At 37.3% G+C, this 22,296-nt stretch overlaps 1 protein-coding gene across 1 annotated transcript; it reads right to left on the bottom strand.

Moving 5' to 3' along the window:
• Nucleotides 1-4,777: 4,777 nt before the first annotated feature.
• Nucleotides 4,778-10,637, bottom strand: LOC103460929 (CD209 antigen-like protein A). Its single transcript, XM_081613661.1, has 4 exons — nt 10,467-10,637; nt 9,283-9,425; nt 7,645-7,748; nt 4,778-6,438 (listed from the first exon to the last, which is right to left on the bottom strand). Exons 1-4 carry the CDS (start codon nt 10,603-10,605, stop codon nt 6,294-6,296), a joined length of 531 nt encoding a protein of 176 aa, XP_081469787.1. The 5' UTR covers nt 10,606-10,637; the 3' UTR covers nt 4,778-6,293.
• Between the last annotated feature and the right edge of the window lie 11,659 nt (nt 10,638-22,296).

The following is a 22,296-nucleotide window of genomic DNA, read 5'->3' as shown; positions in this document are numbered from 1 at the left end:
TAGGAAGTTCTAGCTCTTCACACTGATCTGTGAAGGCCATAAACCAGCAGGAGTTTGGAGAAGCTCTGCTTAGACAATGGGAGCAAATGGCTTTAGAGAGAGGGTCAGAGACAGGTTCTGGTTGGATGAGCAAAGATACGCCTTATTTGAATAAATTAAAGAAAAGGAGATAAAACTTTCCACACAGAGTAACAAATCAGATTTGCGCTTGCAATTCTCCAAAGACGTCTTTGCTATCTGTTTGTCTTTTTCCTTTTCTCAGGTAAATCCATGTGTTGTTTTGTGCTCTGAGGTTTCTGATGTTTTATGATGTGCTTTTCTGGTGATAGTCTGCATCTGTCTTGAATAAATGCTGATTATTGTGACGCTGTCATCTCTGTGTGATCTCAGTCCTTGCACACAGCATTTTCTGAATCCGGGCATAGAGAGGATATCACGAGTCAAAAGGTTTTTAAAGTTTTAGAATAATTTTTCCTCTCTTACTAGTAGCTAAAGTCATAATTCAAGAAGAACGTACTGAATTACCTTTTTAATTTATGTCGGACGGCTGAATGTTTCGGTTTCATCACTGAACAATTATCACTAAAGTGTGTAGTTTAGATATTACAAAGCATCTGCAGGATAATAAAATGTAGGAAGAAATAATTCAACTCTGAATCTCAGATAATTAAGCAGCAATAATTTTAGTTCAAATTCAATAGTTTGAGTGTTTTTATTGTTTTATTAGTTTGTTGTTTTTTCACTGAAGACATTTTCTATCTGTTGAAACCTCAAACATTTTTATCACATAAAGGGGAAGTTGAAAATTAGGTCGGGGCTCATGTTTCTTATCACATCATTTATTCTAAGAGTTTTAAAATGTGTGGTAGATTAATGCAAAGACAAACCGACAGACGAGCAACAATGTTTCCTGTTTGTTCAAGTTACTTTCCCGCAGCAAAGAATAACATTAATTTATTGATGTTATTCTTTGCTGTACAGTGCATCTTTCATTAGTTATTAGCTGAAATTGCTGGAATTTTTAATTTTTAATTAATTTATTTTTTTTACAAATCATCAACTATACTCTGACACTTTGTAAAAACCTCTCACCTTGTTGGTTGTTCCAGTTTTAGATTTCCAGTTTTTGCTTGCTACTTGCTACAATTGTTATATCTGGAATAATAGATTTAGAGTGTAATAGGCAAAGAAACACATTTAAACTGTGAAAGATGAAAGTATGATAAGGTGCTGGCTTTGTGTTGTCTATTATTAAACACTATAACATTCAACATATCAGTGTTTCCTTTAGGTGTTTCCTTGCTTCAGCAAGTTATTTCAATAGACAGACAGTAAAGCAGGGAAACATCTAAAACATGCAGGGCAGTGAGACCAGAAATACTATTAACATATATTATCAGAGACATATAAACATTTAATAAAGAATAATAAATAATATTCCTCTGTAGGAAGTTGCTCTTTCCAATGGCACATTTCATTAAGGACTCAGAACCTTAAATATGTTAAAAGAATTTAACATCCAAATTTGAAAAGATTAAGTTTTAATGTAGATGATCATTTGCTGTCTTAAATAAAGTCTTTTTTAAAGTTTACAGACCATCAATTCTAGATAATTTGATCTATTTTTCAACAGTTTCAGAACCTGTTCAAGCAGGTTTCAGCAGCCTTGTAAGTCCCTGGCAGCTCAGCGACGGTGGAGACGCGAGAGCTTTGGGACCTAAAGGCCTGATGAAGAGCAGAGAACCCATGAGACGCTCTTACCTGTTGATGCTGATCTGCTTTGAGGCAACATTTGGAACACAAATAATATTTCCTGAAGAGATCATTAAAATGTTAAAGGTCTAACATTACAGTATGTATTTAAACGCTTAGGAACAATTTTGAGAACAGTTTTTCATGAATCTATACATTTAGCACATGGGTTATTTGCAAAATCATGTCAGTGAAAAATCTATCATTTCTTATAGAAATAATTTTTTTTAATCTAAACATCCATCACATTTTGTTTGATTAAACTAAACACTGCTTGTGCTCATCTTATAACACGAGTAGCATATACACTGAAAAAGTCTGTAACCTGGTAATTCACAGGTGTCAAAGTCCAGTCCTGGAGGACCACTGTTAGATGTGCCTCTGCTGCAGTACATCTGAATACAATAATTAGGTCATTAGCAGGACTGTGGAGAACTTATCTACACAAGAAGGAGGTAATTAAGCCATTTCAGTCCAGTGTTTTGTACCTGTGGCACATCTAAAAACTTTGAGTTTGACACCCCTGTGTTAATTGAATGACTTATTTCTCTTTATGTCACAGTTTTTGTAATTACCTACGTCTCACAAAGAAAATGAACACACTAAATATGATCTGCCGAGCGGGGCCTAGTTAACTTCACAGGAAATTAATGTTAGTGGCCATATTAGCAGATCAATAATGGATGAATTCATCCCGGTATTGATGTCACATCATTTTGGCCACAGGCTGGCCTGACCTTCACTGCCACGCAGGGAAGAGCTCCTTGATGGGGTGAACATTTGTTATTCCCCTTTATTGTGATACTCCTACAAACAATGCATCTAACTTCCTTCATAAGGCATTTAATCACAATTCAATGCTTAATGCTTAATGCTTAATGTTTAATGCTCTTTGTTAAAGAGCATTAAACAAACAGCGCATGGAAATGTTGCACATTTTATAATTAATGTGGTTTCGCGGGTTTTTATTGTTATTATTGACAACTGTTAACACACAGACAGTGATCGCCTCCGTTGATCAGCAGACACTGACCTGACCTGACCAGTCAAAAATGCTCACTGTGTTCAATAAGTCCTCTAGTGGCGAACTGCTGCAACTACGGCTTAATGCCTCCCTCAGTACCAACAGGAGAGACAGTCAAGCAACAATGTTTTCTGTTTGTTAAAATTTAGTTTTTCTGCTTTATGAACGATCTGGAACTTTTCACTGTCTAACAAACAACTAAAACAAAGACATTAGAAGATAGGAATAATTTATCTTGATAATTTTTTTAAATATATTATTTTATTGATTTATGTCCAGGTTTTCCACCTGAGTGAAGTTGACCCTTCACCTTTTTCAAATCAGACAATATTTGTGTCAAACATTTGTGCAGCAAAAAAAATTCATTTGTGCTGCCATCATTTAAAATATATTAAGAAATGTTTCCAGAGGTCAGAAAAGGTCAACCAGCCTCCCCCCCACACCTTCTTCAAATCAGGCAGCATGGGTGTGAGTAAACTCGACTGTGTTTGTGCTGATAAAACTTCCATTTGTGCCGCTATCATTTTAAAGATAATAAAAACATTTCTTGAAGTCATCAAAAGTCAATGAACTTTAGTTCATGCTGGATCTGTGAATTTCATTTGAAATTGTTAGGTGCCAACCTACAAACGTGAATAGTTTAATTTTAACATGAAATTCGCTTGGAACTAGGTCTTATTTAAAATGAACTGGTACACCACCTCCAAAACAAACTCGGTGACCTGTATTTTAGTTCCTGATCACCAGAGGGCGCTATTAAACAAACTGTTGAAATACAAAAAGTGAGACGAGCAAAACATGCTAGCCATAGAGTCAGCCGTTTTAAGCTCAATTTCATGAACAGCCATCATCAACACTTATTTTCACTACTTGAAATCAGTGCACAAACTGTTCATGTCCTCGAGGGCTGGCATCCTGCGCGTTTTAGTTCTCTCTCTGATGGTAGTAACAACCTTTTCAGCTTGTCAATGTTCCTCTTAGTCCTTCTAATGAGCCATCATTTGGTCCAGGTGCGTTAAACCAGGGAAAGAACTAAAACATGCAGGATGCCGGCCCTCAAGGACCGACTTTGGGCACCCCTGGAGTAGGGGGACTGGTTGACCTTTGGACCCTTAAATTTTCATTAACATCTTCAAAACCAAAGTAGCACAAATGAAAATATTTGTTGCACAAACAAGCGCCAACTTAGCTGAGCTTGTGCAAATAAATACATTTATTTATTTAGTGGTTAACTCAGGGGTGGGCAACTCCAAGCCTGGAGGGCCGGTCTCCTGCAACCTTTAGATGTGTCTCAACTTCAACACACCTGAGTCAAATAATGAGGTCGTTAGCAGCACTCTGGAGAACCTGACTGCACTTAGGAGGTGATTCAGCTATTGGATTCATGTGTGTTGGACCTGGGAGACATTAAGAGTTGCAGGACACCGACCCTCGAGGACCAGCATTTGGAGAACATTTTTCTTAATGTCTTTAGAATGATGGCGACAAAACAAAAAAAATTGCTGCACAAACCAGAACAAACATTTGACACCACTTTTGATTGATTTGTAGGAGGGGGTGGGGGGCAGAAGAGCACCTCTTCACTGAATTATAATAATTTTAAATCTAAATCTGCTTGGGCTAATAATTTGTGGGTTAACTGCATGTGACACCAATAGATAAGTGTCAATAAAAGAACAAGATAAAACATACTAATGTCCTTTATTGAAAAAGCTGAGGTGTAAAAAAAGCCATCAAGAACCTGAACAGTACATGACTGTAGAGTCAGTGACTCCATGTAAGTGGCTGAGCTTCTTTAGATAGAAATCTATCAAAGGAAATCACATCTTTCACCACACATGCATGTTCAATTTAAAAACCAAGAAAACATTCTGATAAAATTATTTGGCTTGCAGCAGAAGATTCTCACACCTATGAGACAGTTTGTGATTATTTCCATAAATGAACACAAACCAGAAAGAGGAGTTCTTCTGCTTGTTGCCTAACAGCCTCTGTCAGCTTCCAGCGTTATTCATGTGCTATTTTTACGACATATTCCGTGCTGTTTTCTAAAGAAGTATTGAAATATTAAAAATGTAGATTAGCTATAGGGACAAAATATCCCGACCAAATTTGTAGTCAAACAGTATTTGTAGTAATAGTGACGCTAAGCGGGACTAATGTCTTGTTTACAGTTTGGTAACGACATTGGAAACAGCAAAAGTCATTTATGTTAATATGTTTGATTAACATAGCAGCTTAATTAAATAAAATTTACCGTAAACGTCTGAGAAACATAAAACACAGGTATGACGGATTTATAAGAAATCTGCTGAGTAAGCAGTATGTGACGTAACATCGATGTGCCCATGCGCATTACCATAAGGCATGCTGGATTGACGGGTATGACAGATAGTCAGAACACTGGCCTGATGGCCTTCGCCACATGTCTTTCCTTTCTCTCACATCCTGCTTTCCTGTCAAATGGAGCCAACAAAGCTTTTAAAAAATAATTTAAAAAAAAGAAAATGCATAGTTTTGGAGGGTGGAAGGAAGCTAGAGAACCTGAAATGTCCAAAAAAAAATAAATAAATAAAATGATACTTCCAGAATCTGCAAGTTTACTATTTAATTACCTTTAAAAGGCACAATGAATTACAACATACAGGTCCAATTTTTCAAGTTGATGTCATCCATACAGCACTTTCCAATGCCATCATCACCATGGACAGTAACCAGTACAGTAAGCTGTAGTAAATGTAGCAGGTTTTGTTCTGTCAAGTAACAAGAGGCCTTTAGTACCTGCTGTTCTGCTGGTTGTAAGTTTACTGAACATTGGTAAGAACTGATCACATGATCAACTGTTGAGGCCTGAATGTATGAAAATGTGAGTCACTCAGGAAAGTGTTCATATTCACTAAGATGAACTGCTCCCCTCCACTCAGAGATGTGTCTTATGGTGAGCAATGATGCAGTTTGTATGCTGTCTAATTACAAGAGACGAAGAAAATATTGAATAATGTAATTTCTCACCAAACACTCTATAGTTTTTTGTCCTCGTGGTTCCAAAGGGGTCAACAACAGAAATTCTCCACACTCTCTTTCTTAAAAACATGTCTTGTGATTTTTTTCAGCTCATTATCTGTTGTTTTTCTTTATTTGCTCTTCTATCACCACCATTTATCTGTATTTTCAGTATTGTTGTGAACACTTGGTGCAGTCACAAAATTCAGGCCTTTTTGTGGACGTCCACACACTGATAGATGTTACAGATGACAGGATTCATTTCAACAGGCTTTACAATGAAGCAGACAGCAGATTGGCAGCAACAATAGACTGTCGATCCATATTTAAGAAGGTTTTATGTGAAAGAAAGAGCTGCATTATTTTTAAAAAAAGAGCACTTTAAAAATGGTGCTACTGCAATGTGCCTATAATATGTAATACTAAAACCTTTTCAGATAACTGCAGTGAAGTACAAAATGTAAAGCTTAAGCTTAGCCTCAATTATAAAGCCACCGCTAATATTTACCCGTCATTACTCTGGAGCCTTTTCACAGATCCACAGGAAAGAATTATTACATTTATTATCATTCCATGTCTTGTAGTTTTCCCAGATCTGAGCACAATCTTCACCTCCAAAAGCATTATCAGGCTGGCCTTGTCCCCAGATTTTTTTAAGTCTGTAAACGAGAGTTATTTCACAGATTATCTCTCACAACAAACAGAAAGGAAATGTTAGTTTAGAAGCTTTGATGTTCTACATTGCAAGTGGAAATACAGTGGTTGGTTTTGGAGTCCAGAAGATAAATAAATGATTTACACAGTTTGCATTTGCAGAACATCCCGTATTTTAACAACTCCATTTTTTTACTTTAGAAAGAGAAACATGTTCAAAATAACTGCAGAGTGTTTACAAAAAGTGTTTATAATCACAATTTTCCATTCTCTTGATTATTTCAGGGGGGTTTTCTCTACAAAGAAGTTTATTTTGGCCTGGCGTTTCTGTTTAGCTGTGACATCTTCCTGGAGTGACCATCAGCTGAGCTATTGCTGCTAATAACTAAATATTAGATTTCTATAGATAATGTTGCATTTGTCAATATCATATTTGTATTTCTGGGTTTAACCCTTATAGTAGAGTTTTAGGCCCCGGTTAAGAAAAAAAAGAAATAAAATTATGAGAATAAAGACAAATATTCAGAGAATAAAAACATAGTATTACTAGAATAAAGTCATAATATTACAAGAAAATAGTTGTACTAATAAAGTCGTAATATTATCAGAAAGTCATAGTTACTCGAGATTAAAGTCGTGTTTTTAGCAGAACAAAGTTTCAATGTCGTGGTAACATTTAATGCTCTTCTGGCCTTTTGTTCTGCCTCACAGTCTGACTCTGATCTTGATTGGCTCTAATCAATCTAGAAACTTTGTTTGAGCGGTTCAGTGCTCTCTTAGTGTTTTTCTTTTGGGTTGTTTTGAATTCAGTTTAGATTGACTTGTTTGGTTATTTTTAACATAACCCCCTTCTACTCCTTTTATTTTTGAGTGTTAATTGGATTAACGTGTACTGTGTTTTGTTTGTAAAACCTTATTTCTGTAATAAACTACGGGGGAATTTTCCTGCCATAATCCAAGAGCACATATTTTCAGTCTGAAAACAGGATTTTATGTCTTTCTTCTCAAAACTTTTAATGCTTGTACTTAAAACTTCTCCTGACGCTCACGCTCACACTTAACACATGACTGATCTGATATGTTTAACTGATATTATTTTTTATCACAAATGTTTTTATAAAGAACAAAACACCAGCCTTGGTACAAACTAAAGTAAAGCGATCCCATTCTGGGTCACAGTCAGGATTAATCTTAAAAAAGGAAAAATTTACTCAGAACTCAGAGGAGTGCCATCAACCCAGTTCCAGGATCCCTCCGTTTCTTGATCACTCAAACCAATCCATGGTGACTTCTCAGACAACGCAAGAACAAATTTCTGTGAAACAACATAGAAAATATTGCTTTCAGACCTGAATCACAACACAGTGTATGTATACTATGATCGTCATCCAAATATATTGATCACTTTTAAAATTATAACTATTCTAAAATCCTTCCTCTCCTTCCCCCTCCAAAAGAAACAATTTCCATGCAGTTTCACTTGTCAAAAACTGCAATTGAATTATTTTGCAGGTTTCTATTTGAGAGAAATATTTCTAAATGCTTACACTCTTACACACTATATCCAGCTATATGCTGGAGTATTTAGTGTAAGTGTTTAGTTCCACATATAAATGTGTTACATGTGGAAAAATGAAGCCCATTCTCTTATGCAAAGTGCTGTTAAAAAGTAATTGTTTTTACATTTTTTGTTTAAATATTTCAGATCAGCCATGTTGGGACCCAGCCATAGAGTTAATAAACACACTGGCATAAAAATCTACTTATCACAAAATTAACTGCGTTAACCCACTTCCAGTCTGATGAGGACTGGAAGTCCTCATCAGACGTGATCACATGACGTGATCATGTGACATGACAATCATTAGACATTACTGCCTCACTTCCTTCCCTTACAGCCTACATTGAACTGGATGTCATCTCTAGATCCAATCCCCCTGAAAGAGAAGGTATTGCAGCTTCAAAGTAATCCTTGTCTGCTCTATCTGTATTTTTTCTTTCATCTCATCTCGTTAACCTGTAAAATTAATCTGTGAAAAGTTCTACAGTCTGTTACTATAATTCTAAAGGTAAAATGATTATATGCTATTGATACAAAGGTAGCCCCAAGCTCCAGTACTTAAAAACTTACCTTAAATATTCAATATTCACATTGAACTGTGACATCATTGGATTACTTGGTCAAAAGTTTGTGTTTTGGGTGAATGATTCTAACTTAGTGATTTTGTTGATTAAAGGATTTTAAGGTTGAAATAAAATTTTAATCTATGACTTTTTAAAAAAAATAATCAAAAACTAATTTAAAACACAAGCAACAATTTTAACTAAACTGGAATTTTAAGCCTCCCCAAGCAATTTCCACACTTCTGTGCTTTACACACACAAAAAAAGCAACCTAAACATTTATCTGTTTTCAGTGTGTGTTAAGAAAACTCTACCTAAACATGACACATTGTGGCTGAATGAATTTGCAGAAGATTGCAAAACCAGTTTTTAGCTTTAAAAGTTAACTGTTTTCTCACACAGGGTGAGGTTGCAGCTGTGTCTGCTCATAAATTAAAAAAAAAAAAGTTTGTCTCTACTTAGTTTATATTTGATATTATTGTTCTGGCATGTAATCAAAACAAAAAAGTTAACGAATTCAAAGCAGCGACAGGCATTGTAGACAGAGCTACTGCTGTATGTGTAACATATGTCATTACGCTGGAAATGTCTTTGGATTGTATTCAAATGCTAGAAACATTATGGAAACATTTTTGTAGCACAATCTTTATATTAAAGCACATAGGAAAGTAATAATCTGATTTGCAAACATACATTAATAATCTCTCACTGAAAGATCACGTCACCTGTTCATCATCATCATCTATCACCACCAGATCTCCTCCTCTCTTCCTGCAGTCCGTTCTGCCTGCATCCCAGGAGCCAGATGTTGTAGAGAGGAAATAACAAGAACAACTGAACATCCTCCATCCTGCAGGACAGGTTTTCCCTAAAAGAACATAAAAAAATATTTGGGAAGCCAAATATTTTTTTAGACATAAATAATTAGGACAATCTTTTTTTGTTTTTTTTAAATGAAGTTAAAAAAAAACAACAAAAAAAACATTGTCCTAATTATTTTTGTTATTGCTTCAGTTAGATTTTACAATGTAATTTTGCTTCATCACTCATTTGACTGGTGTTGTTGAAGATTTTAGGTTATAATAAATTTTGGAAAATCTCTGGCTCAATCTTCCTCTTACAGATCCCAGGTTCTCCAGGCGGGCCGAAGTGAAGCCACACAGAAAACAACAATGAGTGTTGACGTCACAAAATTACAGAGTTTAATCCAATAGAAGACAATGTATGAAATTAGAACAGAAACTGCAGAACAACAGAGACATACATTCATTTACCTGAGACAAATGGAAAAGAAGAAAGAAGAAAGAAAAGCAAAGACGTCTTTGGAGAATTGCAAGAGCAAATCTGATTTGTTGCTCTTGTGTACAAAGTTTTATAGTTAAGGAGTATTCTTGTCTTTTAATTTATTCAGGTAAGGCATATCTTTACTCATCCAACCAGGAGCTGTCTCAGACCCTCTTTAAAGTTAGAAACTCCCTGCAATTTGTTTTCAAGATCAATGGCCATTTGTCCCCTTTGTCTAAACAAAGTGGAAGCAGAGCTTCTCCTCTACTGGCCTGGACTCCTGCTGTTTTAAGGCTTTTCACAGATCAGTGTAAAAGCTGGAACGTCTCCTGATTGTTTTCCCACACAGACAAAAAGCACTTTAAAAAAGATCTTAGCAAACAATCTGCTGTAACTACAAGTAAAATAAAGGTCAATAGGGCAGAATAAGTGATTAATCTGACAACTATAATTAGGCTATTTTAATCAAGACATGTTAAGTTTTAAAACTAGCACATTTAAATTTATTTTCTTAACACCAGTCATTAAAATATGAACTATAAGTAGATAATTTAAAACCAACTTAAACCAAAGCCTGCTTTTAAGTCTGTAAATAAGCTGTTCTCACAAACACATGAGGACTTACTTTTCTTCAACTCACTCTGAAGCCTGGTCACCTCATTAGACATTTTTGTGAGGTTTGCATTCAACTGGTCTCTTTCTTTAGTCATGACAGAAAGCTGGTCATTGCTGGCCTGGAGACGATCAGTCAGATTGTCTTTCATATCAGAGAGACCTGCTGCCAAGCTGGATAATGCATGAGCTGAAATAATTTAAGGTAAAATATATCAGAAATGCAAAACATGATTGTTAAGATATATATACAGCAGTGACGTGCGGTCAGGGGAGGCAGGTGAGGCAGAGCCTCACCTGCCATGATGACAGAGCCTCACCTGTCATCATGGAAAAATAATATATAATAATAAAATCATTTATAAAGATATTTTCACCCTTTGGTTTGTACTATAAAGTACCTATTTTTCATTTAATTTAACCAAATCTGATGTTATTTTTCTACAAAATTGCTTAATTTTTGCATTTTCCCATTCAAATGGTTAGAATCGAAGCCGGTGAGGCAGCAGCGAGCTGAGCCTCACCTGGGATTGCGCAACCTCTCGCTAACTGCACTGACTGCCATTCTAGGAGAGCATGTTCGTCCTGTCTGTACGTCACCAATAAAATGGTTGAAAACATTTAATGTATGAACAGATTTTCCATAATTTAGCTTATTTATTTAATGTACTGTGTTTTTATTGTCACCAACTGTGTATGTAACGTGTTTCGTGTGCTGAGGAGCGATCAGAAACGGCAGAGAACAGATTCGAGGTGAGGCAGGCAGTTCTCGTGCCTCATCGCTGGGGGCGCTCATGAGCCCAGACATTGTGATTACACAACTGACGAGAGACAGAGACGGTAATAGCGATCTCATAGAGCGATCTAGCCATACAGAAGCTGCGCTGATACAGAGAGCGAGAAAGACGTGGTTTTGAGTTGTACTTCAACGGTTTCTCCCTTTGCTGCTAAGCACAGCACGAAATTAATAATATCTACATGTCTAAGTTTGATTGAGATAACAGAATTATTCTGCGGTGGCGGCGCGTCTAAGCATCACATGTTAAAGAATAGTCTTTTTGCCCTCCACCATTGTACGCATGCGCGAGATTTCCTTATGTAAACAATAACGTGCAGGGGTCTAGATTTTTAAATCCGATAATAATTAAGTCGGTGCCTCACCAGCTATGAACCTCACCGCACGTCACTGATATACAGTACATATATATTTTATTCATAGGCAAGACAATCATTTTCAAAGGGTTTATCACAGAAAAAATGTATCGGTAGCACTTTATTTGAAGGGTGTGCATAAGAAAACGTGACATAACATCTGTTATGAATATGAAGGAGTCTTTATGAATATTTGTGACTGTTGTCATTAAGTGTCATTCTGTAATTAATGACATTTAATGGAAAGTTGACACTTCTAATTGACTTTTAATGCAACTTTTAGTGCATCTAGTGTTATTTGCCAAATGACACTTCATGATAACAGTCATAAACATTCATGGAGACTCCTTCATATTTATGACTGTCTCATGTTAGTCTTATGCACACCCCTTCAAATAAAGTGTTATCAATGGTGGTAACAGAGAATCTGCTTAAACTTTTATTTAACTTCAAAGAAATACAGTGACTTGTAAAGTATTCATACCCTTTAACTTTTCCATATTTTGTCACAACCAAAAATGTGATTTACAACTGTGAAGTAGAAAGAACATTATACACGACTCAAAACATTAACAAATAAAAAACTGAAAAGTGCGACTTGCAATAGTATTCATTCCCCTTTTCTCTGAGTGCAACTAATTGCCTTCAGAAGTTGCCTGATGACTGCTAACCACCAGAGTCCATGTATCTGATCTGATCTCAGTACGAATCCAGCTGACCTCTGACCGCCTCAGAAGTCAAGAGAATATTGGGGAGCAAACGGCATCATGAAGTCCAAGGAACACACAGGACAGGTCAGGGAGAAAGTTGTGGAGAAGTTTAAAGCAGGTTTAGGCTATAAAAAGATTTCCCAAGCGTTGAGCAGAGCACTGTTCAATCTGGAAATGGAGAGAGTACAGAAGAACTGTAACCCGACCAAGACAAGGCCGTCCACCTAAACTTACAGGCCGAACAAGCAGAGCTCTGATCAGAGATGCAGCCAACAGGTCCATGGTGACTCTGGTGAAATGCAGAGATCCACAACTCAGGTTGGGGAATCTGTCCACAGGACAGCTACTAGTCATATGTGATCCTTATGGAAGAGTGGCAAAAAGAAAACCATTGTTAAAAGAAAACCGTAAGAAGTCCAGTTTGCAGTTTGCCAGAAGCTGTACTGGGGAACAGCAAATGCTTGATGGTGGTTTGGTCAGATGAGACCGAAATGTAACTTTTTAGCCAAATTGCAAAACTCTGAGTGTGGTGCAGAACTAACCCTGCACATCACTCTGAATATACCAAAGCTGGTAGAGACAAATCTTAAATATTTGCAGCAAAAGGTTGTTCCACAAAGTATTGTCCCAGTGGGGCTGAATAGTTTTGCACACCACACTTTTAAGTTTTTTTGTCTGTAAAAACTTGCTTTGAATCATATATTATATAATTTTCTTACTTCATAAATGGTAATACCACATTGTGTTGGTCTCACATAAAATTCCAATGAAACATACAGTTTATCACAAAAGTGAGTACACCCCTCACATTTCTGCAGATATTTAAGTATATCTTTTCATGTGACAAAACTGACAAAATGGCACTTTGACAATGAAAAACAGTCTGTGTGCTTTTCCACTCCTCCATGATGACATCAGAGAGCTGACAGATATTCAAGACTTGGCGCTCCTCCATCTTCCACTTGAGGACGTCCTAAAGATGTTCTATTGGGTTTAGGTCTGGAGATATGCTTGGCCAGTCCATCACCTTCACCGTCTTCAATAAAGCAGTGGTCGTCTTAGAGGTGTGTTTGGGGTCATTATCATGCTGGAACGCTGCACTGCGACCCAGTTTCCAGAAGGAGGGGGCTCACGCTCTGCTTCAATAGTTCAGAGTACATTTTGGAGGTCATGAAATGCAACTCCAACACCTGTTGCACTCATGCAGTCCCAGACCATGGCATTTCCACCACCATGCTTGACTGTAGGCACCTGACAGCTGCCACAGACCATCTGAACCAAACAAATTAATCATCAGACCACAGGACATGATTCCAGCAATCCATGTCTTTTGTTGACATGTTTTCAGCAAACTGTTTGCGTACAGACTTCAGAAAACACTTCCTTCTGGGGTGACAGCCACGCAGTGTGTGGCGTGTGGTCTGAGCACTGACAGGCTGACCTCCCACCTCTTCAATCTCTGCACCTATCTTTCAAAGACAGCATTTGGATGTAACACTGAGCATGTGCACTCAGCTTCTTTGGAAGACCAAATGAAGTCTGTTCTGAGTGGATCCTCCTTTTTTAGAAAGCTGGATTATCTTGGTCACTGTGCTGCAGCTCAGTTCCAGGGTGTTAGCAATCTTCTTGTAGCACAACAATTCGTCTTTTAAGATCCTCAGAGTGTTTTTTGCCACTTTCAGTGACCAGTATGAGACAGTGTGAGAGCTGTGCTACAAAATCTAACACACCTACTCCCTACGCACACCTTAAACCTAGTAACATTAATGAGACACATGACATTTTAGAGGGAAAATGACAAGCAGTGCTCAGTGGACATTTAGGGTGCGGTCTCTTAGGGGTGTACTCACTCACTTTTGTTGCCAGTGGTTTAGACATTAAGGGCTGTGTTAAAGACTTATTTTGAGGGAAGAATAATTTTACCCTGTTATACAGTAAAAACTACACACACACGACCTTTCATTGTGTCGAAGTGTCATTTTGTCAGTGTTGTCCCATGAAAAGATATATTTAAATATTTGCAGAAATGTGAGGGCTGTACTCACTTTTGTGATACACTGCATGCATTTATGTTTGTGGATGTAATATGATAAACTATGGAAAAGTTCAAGGGACATGAATACTTTTGCGAGCCATTGTATTGTTGTGATGGTATTCATTTATAAAAGTATTCTTTCTCTTTACATAAACTTATTTGAAGCCAAGTTTTGTGCCTTAAAAAGTGTAGCTGAGCAGGTTAATGACAGATAAATGCATGACAACAAAACTCACAGTGAACACCAAGTCGGATGAGTCCAATAAGGAGGCCGACACTCAGGATCCCCAAAGAGATAATAACACTCAAATAGAGCCTCTTCTTAGAGCTGCTAAAACCTTAACAAAGACAATTATTTCAATACCATTTGTAGTGGAGATTGTTTGTCAAACCAAACATCCTATACATGTTCAATCCATGAGCTGCTGCTGCTGCACTGGGGTGAAGTTTCATACAAAAGAAGTTCAATGTCCAAAACTTGAAGGTTGCTCTTTATGGTTTATTTTCTCCAGTTGGCAAGCAGATAACAAAATCAAACATTTCATTGTTTCCTGCTCTGGTAAAAAAAAACCTTAGGCCCCAAACCCAGTACATGCTGGTTCTATCCTGGATAATATTGAAAACATATGTTTGTGTTTTTCTCTCTCAGGTCATTCTTACCTCTGTCTTTTACAATTGAAATGTTGCGGACAGAATCAGCATTAGCATAAATTTCCTCCATTGGTTTGACTGTCTTATCTGCAGTGAAAACAGAACTATATGAACAGTGAAAGTTATACTGATAGTAAATGGACCCATTGTTCTGTCTTGCTTAGAACAACAAAGAAAAAAAAATTAAACAAAAATAAATATAACTAAGAACTATTAACCAACAAATAAACTCTGTAAATAATACAAAAAATATAAAGTAAACTAACAAAATTCAAATTCATGAAAAACAAAGAATAAATAGCTGCAACACCATTCATTTCTCCTGGATAATATTGAAAACATATGTTTGTGTTTTTCTCTCCCAGATCTTTCTTACCTTTGTCTTTTACAACTGAAATGTTGCAGACAGAATCAGCATTAGCATAGATTTCCTCCATTGGTTTGACTGTCTTATCTGCAGTGAAAACAGAAATATATGAATAGTGAAAGTTGTTTTTTCCTGAGGAAGTTGCAAGTTTTAAGAATGCTTAATGTAGTTAAACCAAATATTGTTTTTGAGAGTGACATCTTAATCTTCTTACAATCGTATAGAATTATTTGTGGAGATTGTGGATGTTTAATGCTTAAATCACAGAGAAAATACTGAGTGGTGCCTTTAAATTAGCCATGACAAACTATAGAATAAATTTACATTTAATTAACACATCATGTAAACATCATTTGCTTCCAAACACCAAGTACACTACATTTTCAATAAAATAATTTTGTATCTACACTGTCAGTTTAGCATTTCATTTAAATAACTTATTTTTCAGTTAACATCTAGAAGTTTAAGGTCATTCCTCTTATAATAAAAGTATATTGATATAAAACAGTTTATTCAAGATGACGTCAAAGAAAATGCTAACTTGACAGTTCTTAAATCAATTAAGAAATTGTTTTTATCCAGGCTGTTTCTTCCAGTAAATGACATGTTGTCCTATGCGAGAGTCACATAAGACTTATTTCTGACATTGTAGCTTGAAATTCTCTCTGGATTACACTGACTGTCACTCACATAGCTATTGTTACATTTCAGTTTGCATAGTAGCCAAGTGCAGAGATAGACTGTGACAAAAGTGAATACTTTAATAAAATAAAGAATAACTTACAACAGATTAACGTAAGGCAGGTCAAGTGATGCAGGCAGAAAGCAGAAGAGTCTAGTGAAAAGCAATGTCAACGAATGAACTTGTATACCGAGCCAGAGGTGGAACTGACAGAATAATCAGACGAGCTAATCTGAGGAAAAAGAGGAACAGCAGAGTGCAGAATGCAGGCTGGGTAACATGAGGGACAGAGACTAATTTACACAAAGAAACTGAATCAAGACCCAAAGACACAACAAAAATATAAACCAGAGTTCAGATGGGTAACCTGGTGGTCGTCCAATGGAACAATGGGCTCTCAACCTACTGGACATGCAATTGCTTTAGAAGAAGTTGTAGAAGATGAGAAGATGACCACAATTCTGGCAGCACTGGAGGTTTGAAATATGGAGTAGCAGAGGAATCCTCGAGGCTTACAGTGGTGGTGAAGGAACCGGAGATATTCCAACAGAGGAACCCTGGAGACTCAACAGAAGAACTTGTGGAGAAACTTGTCAGGTGGTCAACTGAGGTACTCCAGATACTGAGAGTCTCTCCGGACACTGGAACACAAAGAGAAGTCCTGGAGAGTTGCCTTGGAGCCAATAAAGGGTCGGAGGAGCCTTTGAGAATCTCTTGGACACCAGATGAACCCTTGGAATATCCATGATGATTAACCACACAGCAGTCACAATATGCTTGTATACAATTACTTTCCCCCTTCTTTTTCTTTTTTTTATTAAAACATGGCTCGCCGCATGGCACAGTGGTTAGAGTGGACACCCCGTACGTTGAATCCTGTCCTTGGTTCCTTTGCTGTATGTCTTTCACCTCTTCTTTCTGCGCTCTGTTAACTAGCTTGCAAATGAAGGCCACTAGAGGCAAAAATATTATTGTGGAAAAATAAAAAATTGTGTAAGACGATCAACTGTCCTGCTCTGCATGTGGTTGTTGCAGACAGTGGGTTTCAGTCAGAATGGCATCATTTTGTCAAATCAGCATCTGTTTCTTCTGTAGGAAACCTGGGTTTTGTTTGGTAGAGGTTTTTGCTGATTACAAGTGGACATGGTTTGCGGCTCACAGATGGAAGCGCTGGACCTTCTTCTGTGGACGACATGATCGGCGACCTGAGGCTCCTGTTTTGGCTCCTGGCATTGAGACTCAGTCAGTCCCCTGACCCATAAGGACCTGATTTATAACACAGACCATAAATCTAGAATTTAACATTAGTTTACTGAGAATGAGATAACTACTGCATTTGACTGTTTCGGTAGAAATAAATTAGAAGATTTATTCTGTTTTTGTCATCTTCAAATTGTTTTAAAATTGGTCAAAGCCTATAAAGTAACAGGTTAAGGTGGACATCGTTCACTGGTCATTTCAAAACCTCTTTCAAAATTTGTGACCAAATTAGCCTTCACATTTTCTCTTGAACAACAACCATTAATGTCAATACCAGTGGCGGCTGGTGCTAAAAAAACTGAGGGGGGCGCACACAAACAAACAAATGAAAAACAAACAAAACAAATCTTAAAAAATAGCACTATTTGAACATGAATTTTGCCCTCCTTTCCTTCTGCCCTGCAAATTTCTCAATTACATTCTTGTTAAAGTCAGTCATCTCTGTGACTAGTCTTTTCTCCATTGACAACATGGCCAATGCATTCAGCCTGTCCTGAGTTTCTCAGAAAAGTCTTGATTCTTTTCAGAGTTGAAAAGCACCTTTCAGCTTCTGCTGTGGTCATGGGTGTGGTGATGAGGATCTTCAAGAGCGTGACAGTTTCCGAAAATACTTCTTCTAGATTGTTTTCCATAAACAGCTGGAGTAGGCCCACAGCACCACAACAGGCTTTGAACTCTTCCTTGCTGTAGATGAGAGTAAGCTCCGTCTTCAGCTTACCTCGCTTGAGCACTGGATCGGCTTTTAAGGTGTTGCTCAGTGCATCTTCAGGAAATCCTGTGTTGTATTGTTCAAATCTGTCCCCCTGCAGGAGTGTGGCACTAACAAGGTGGTTTGTGAAAGAAAAGCGCTCCCTGGTGTGTCCCAGTATATCACAGACCTTAAGAGAGAAGGACAAACATGACGATTATGATTTTATAATCACATTTTTCATTCTAAATATGAAATGTTATTTTGTCCTTTCTATTAAGTCATAGAAAGAAGGAACACATTTTATTTATAAACTTACTGATTTTAATAACATTTGCTGCCATTTTTTAAGGCTGTGTTATGAAATGTGTTACAGCATTTTTGTGGGACAAGATTATACAAAATTCAGTAACCAAATGTTTTATTCCCCATAAACTTCAGTACAACTTAAATAATAAAATATCTTGCTGACAAACATTACATCAACATACCTACACAGCATAGACACAACTAAAGGTATTTCTAACTACAACGCACATCTTCCTAATATATTAAATAACACTTATAAACCAGTGTAACAGTGATTTTCCACAACAACTCACCTCTGCAGGAATCCTTTCATGGTCTTCTACACTCAGTGTCCGACATCACATCCAGCTAGCCAACTCCGCTTGTCATAAGAAGAGCTGGAAAAAGCCCGCGTGTAGGATCGTCCACGATCACTTGCCTGCTGCTGAATTTGTAAATTGGGACGATCCGGTCCAAGCTCCTTTATCCTGTTTTTTTCTTCAAGTGAACGCTTTGTAAAAGCCTTTTTTGTAAAGACAAAACAGAATTTTCTCTCATTTTGAAACTACTCCACTTTGCAAACGTAAACGTGAATCGACCTAATGAACTGCAGCTGCGCTAATGAGTCGAATCGGGGATTGTCCAATCACACAATGTTTTTTAAAAAACTAGCCAGTACTGACACTCTATCAGTAATGACACAACATAATGGGTGTGTCCGGGACGCAGAGCGCTGCGCCCTGTGGAAAACCTTAAATAACCAATTAAAAGTCAGCCTCAGATCACCTGCTTGCCAAAAGTTGATGCGCCTACATACACACTCATTAGAACGGCGCCCTGCACATATAGGAAGTGTGCACAATGTTAGCAATTAAATAGAATTATGTATTTACTATTTTAATACATTCTAACATGTCTATTGGACACACAGTATGAATAAATACATTTCTAAGTATTTTGCAGTTAAGAATTAAATTATTTATTATCTAAACAATTTAAAGGGGGCGGCGCCCAAGCGCCCTCTAATGGCCAGCCGCCACTGGTCAATATCACAGTGTTTACATATTTCTAATTGATCTTTAGGTCAGCCATTGAAAAACTCCTCTGAGCGACTGAGAGCCGAAATACTCAGAGAAAGAAGCTGAACCCGACCCTCGGAAAACACAACCGCATCTACTGAGAAAAAATGCTGACTCAGATATGGAGAAACAAGAAGTCCAACCACAGTGACGTCTGAATTACGTAACTATTGAAAAAAATTATGAAACTGAGCGCTAGTGTGCAAGAACAGACCAGGTCTGTGTAAGACAATCTATACAGATGACCCCACAAAATCCCACTGATGTGCTCCTGAGTTAAGTATGAAACACAATAAATGCTAATCGCTTGCAAGCAAAACTATTAAAAAACAAACACAAAAAATAAAAAGATGAAGCTGAAATGGGCAACATTTTTGCAAGTCATCTTTGCTTGTCTTCATTTTTAAAAGTGTAGCCTGGGAAATACTTAGCCTCACAGGACACAATAACTGGGGTTCTTAATGTGCAGTATATTTTATTATCAGTTGGGACAGACTGAACAAAGCTGTCTTGCTCCTTACTATTGTTCAAAAATCAGAACATATGTGTACCAAACATTAGGTAACTATTCATGAAATGTGACAGATCTCCAAAATAACAGGGAAAATACACAAAAATAAAATACAATATATACATTATATATAAGAAATAGAAATAGAAATACGGCAGTGGCCTCTGGCTGCACAAACAAAATACAGAGAGCTGCATTACACCACACTGATTTAGAAGTCGAAATACATTGTTGATGTTACCATTCTAAAATAACTTGCAATTAAGTATTGGCAAAGCTCAAAGTAACTTTTACAGGTGGTGGAGCTTAATTGTCAGCAGCTGCTGACAATGACATTGTAATGTAACTTAGTTACTTTCCAAATCAAGTAGTCAGTAATCTAACTAAGTTACTTTTTCAAGGAGTAGTCAGTAATCCGATTAAAGTTACTTTTACAAAGTAACTGTGCCATCACTGATGGTCAGACATGTTTTTTGGCGAAATAAAGAGACAGCAATGGCCATGAACCGCTTGAAACATTTGCTGTGTGACATCAACAGCAGAGGTGAGGAACAGCAGACAATCACTTTGCATTTCTTTCATGTATTTGAAGAAGCAATGAGTAAATGCAGCTATTTTCACCATAAAAATGTTGGAAAATCTTTTCAGAGGTTCAAATATAAAAAGTTCAACAGTTCATTGTTATCTTTTAGTAACAACGCTAAATGTTAATTCATGTAACTGGTCATGTGCTCTTTTCCCATGAACACAGGAAACTGGGGGCAGTCATCATTGTAGAGCAGGAAAGAAAACGGAACATTGGTCAAAGCTCATGTGTTTCTTCTTACAGCACTTACTCTAAGAATTTAAAAGTCTGTGGTAGATTATTGCAAAGATAAACCAACAGACAAGCAACAATGTTTCCTGTTGGTTCATAGTTTGGTTTGGTTTGTTCGCGTGAACCATGAGAAACTTTGCACTGGCTGACAAAATGAAAACAAAGAAATTAGGAGATAAGAAACATTTTTCTGACATCCGCATTTGCAATTACAGGTTGTTAGATAAAACATTCTTTTTTTTTTTTGTTTGCAAAACTGTAGGAAAGAATTTTATTCATGAATATCAAGGTTATTCTTTACTCCAGCATGTATTTATCATTAGGTTTGTTGTCAGCAGTATGATCTATTGTTGCTAAAGTAATAAACCTTAAAGAATAGTAAACATTTAATGTGAACATAAGATGGACTAGCCCTGCAACAGACTGGCGACCTGTCCAGGGTGACCCTGCCTCTCGCCCAGAACCTTAGCTGGAAATAGACACCAGCTCCCCTCCCGACCCCACTAAGGGAAAAGGGTGTATAGAAAATGGATGGATGGATAAGATGGACTTATACCAACAAATGAGAGACTGGGGTCAGAAGTCCATCAAGGGGTCAGTGGAGGAAGAAAAGAAAGACACAAACACCTAACAGGATTATGAAAGCTCCTATAAATCCAACAGCAGATTTTATTCTTTTAAAGAAAACAACATCCTGAGGAAATCCAAATAATGACAGCAAGCCATCTTATGGTACAATGTATGAAATTATAAATATATTTAAATCTGGAGAGACTCAAACGGAGAAAGAAAGCGATTAAAAGAGTTTGACAAAATGAACATGAAAATAAACAAAGTCCTTTGGCGTTCAGGCCCCAGCCGGGGACGTCGAACTGGACTTCGATAAGCTTGATGAACATTCCTGATGCAGCATAGGAATGTAGACCCCCCGGGGCCTGTGCTGGTGGCGGCGGTCGGAGGAGGATGAGGCCTAAGAGCCGGGTGCAGAAGGTGGAGATGAGGCGGAGGTGGGTTGATCGCAGCTGGTGAGCCATGGGTGAAGGTCCTTTTGAACTGGAACCCAAACGATGATTGGCTGGAACAAGGCTTGGACCGGCGCTGATAGGTCCAGGTTGCAGAGAGGGAGGTGCTGATTGATGAGGCAGGTGCAACTAGAGTCGTCCAGACTGAACTTTTGTCAAGACTCCATAACCAAAAACTAAGTCTGGTTGTCAACGTTTTTACATGAATTGTTCGTCAGCTGAAATTGCTGACGTTTTTAGAAAAGTTGCCACAACAAAGTTATAAATCATCAACAATATTCTGACACTTTGTAATCATGATTTAAGATTAAACTGATTTTAAAAAATCACATTGCATTGTTTAACAAAACTAAAGACACTTTTTTATGTTGACAATTTACAGAATTTTCTTTCTGAATTCAAGAAGGACGCCTGGATTGGTTTGAGAGAAACCGAAGGATCCTGGCTGTGGGTTGATGGAACCGCTTTGAGTTTCACGTAAGGATCCATAAAACATTAGATTAAATTAATTATTGTATTGCATTCAAATAAGTCACAGTCTCAAAACCTTTCACTTTTATTTTTAGTACCGTTGTTACATT

Source organism: Poecilia reticulata, chromosome 2 (genome assembly GCF_904066995.2).
Source record: "Poecilia reticulata chromosome 2, P_reticulata-male-v2, whole genome shotgun sequence".
Lineage (NCBI taxonomy): Eukaryota > Metazoa > Chordata > Actinopteri > Cyprinodontiformes > Poeciliidae > Poecilia > Poecilia reticulata.
The sequence above is the reverse complement of the archived record's forward strand: the minus strand, read 5'-3'. Positions and strand labels throughout refer to the sequence as shown.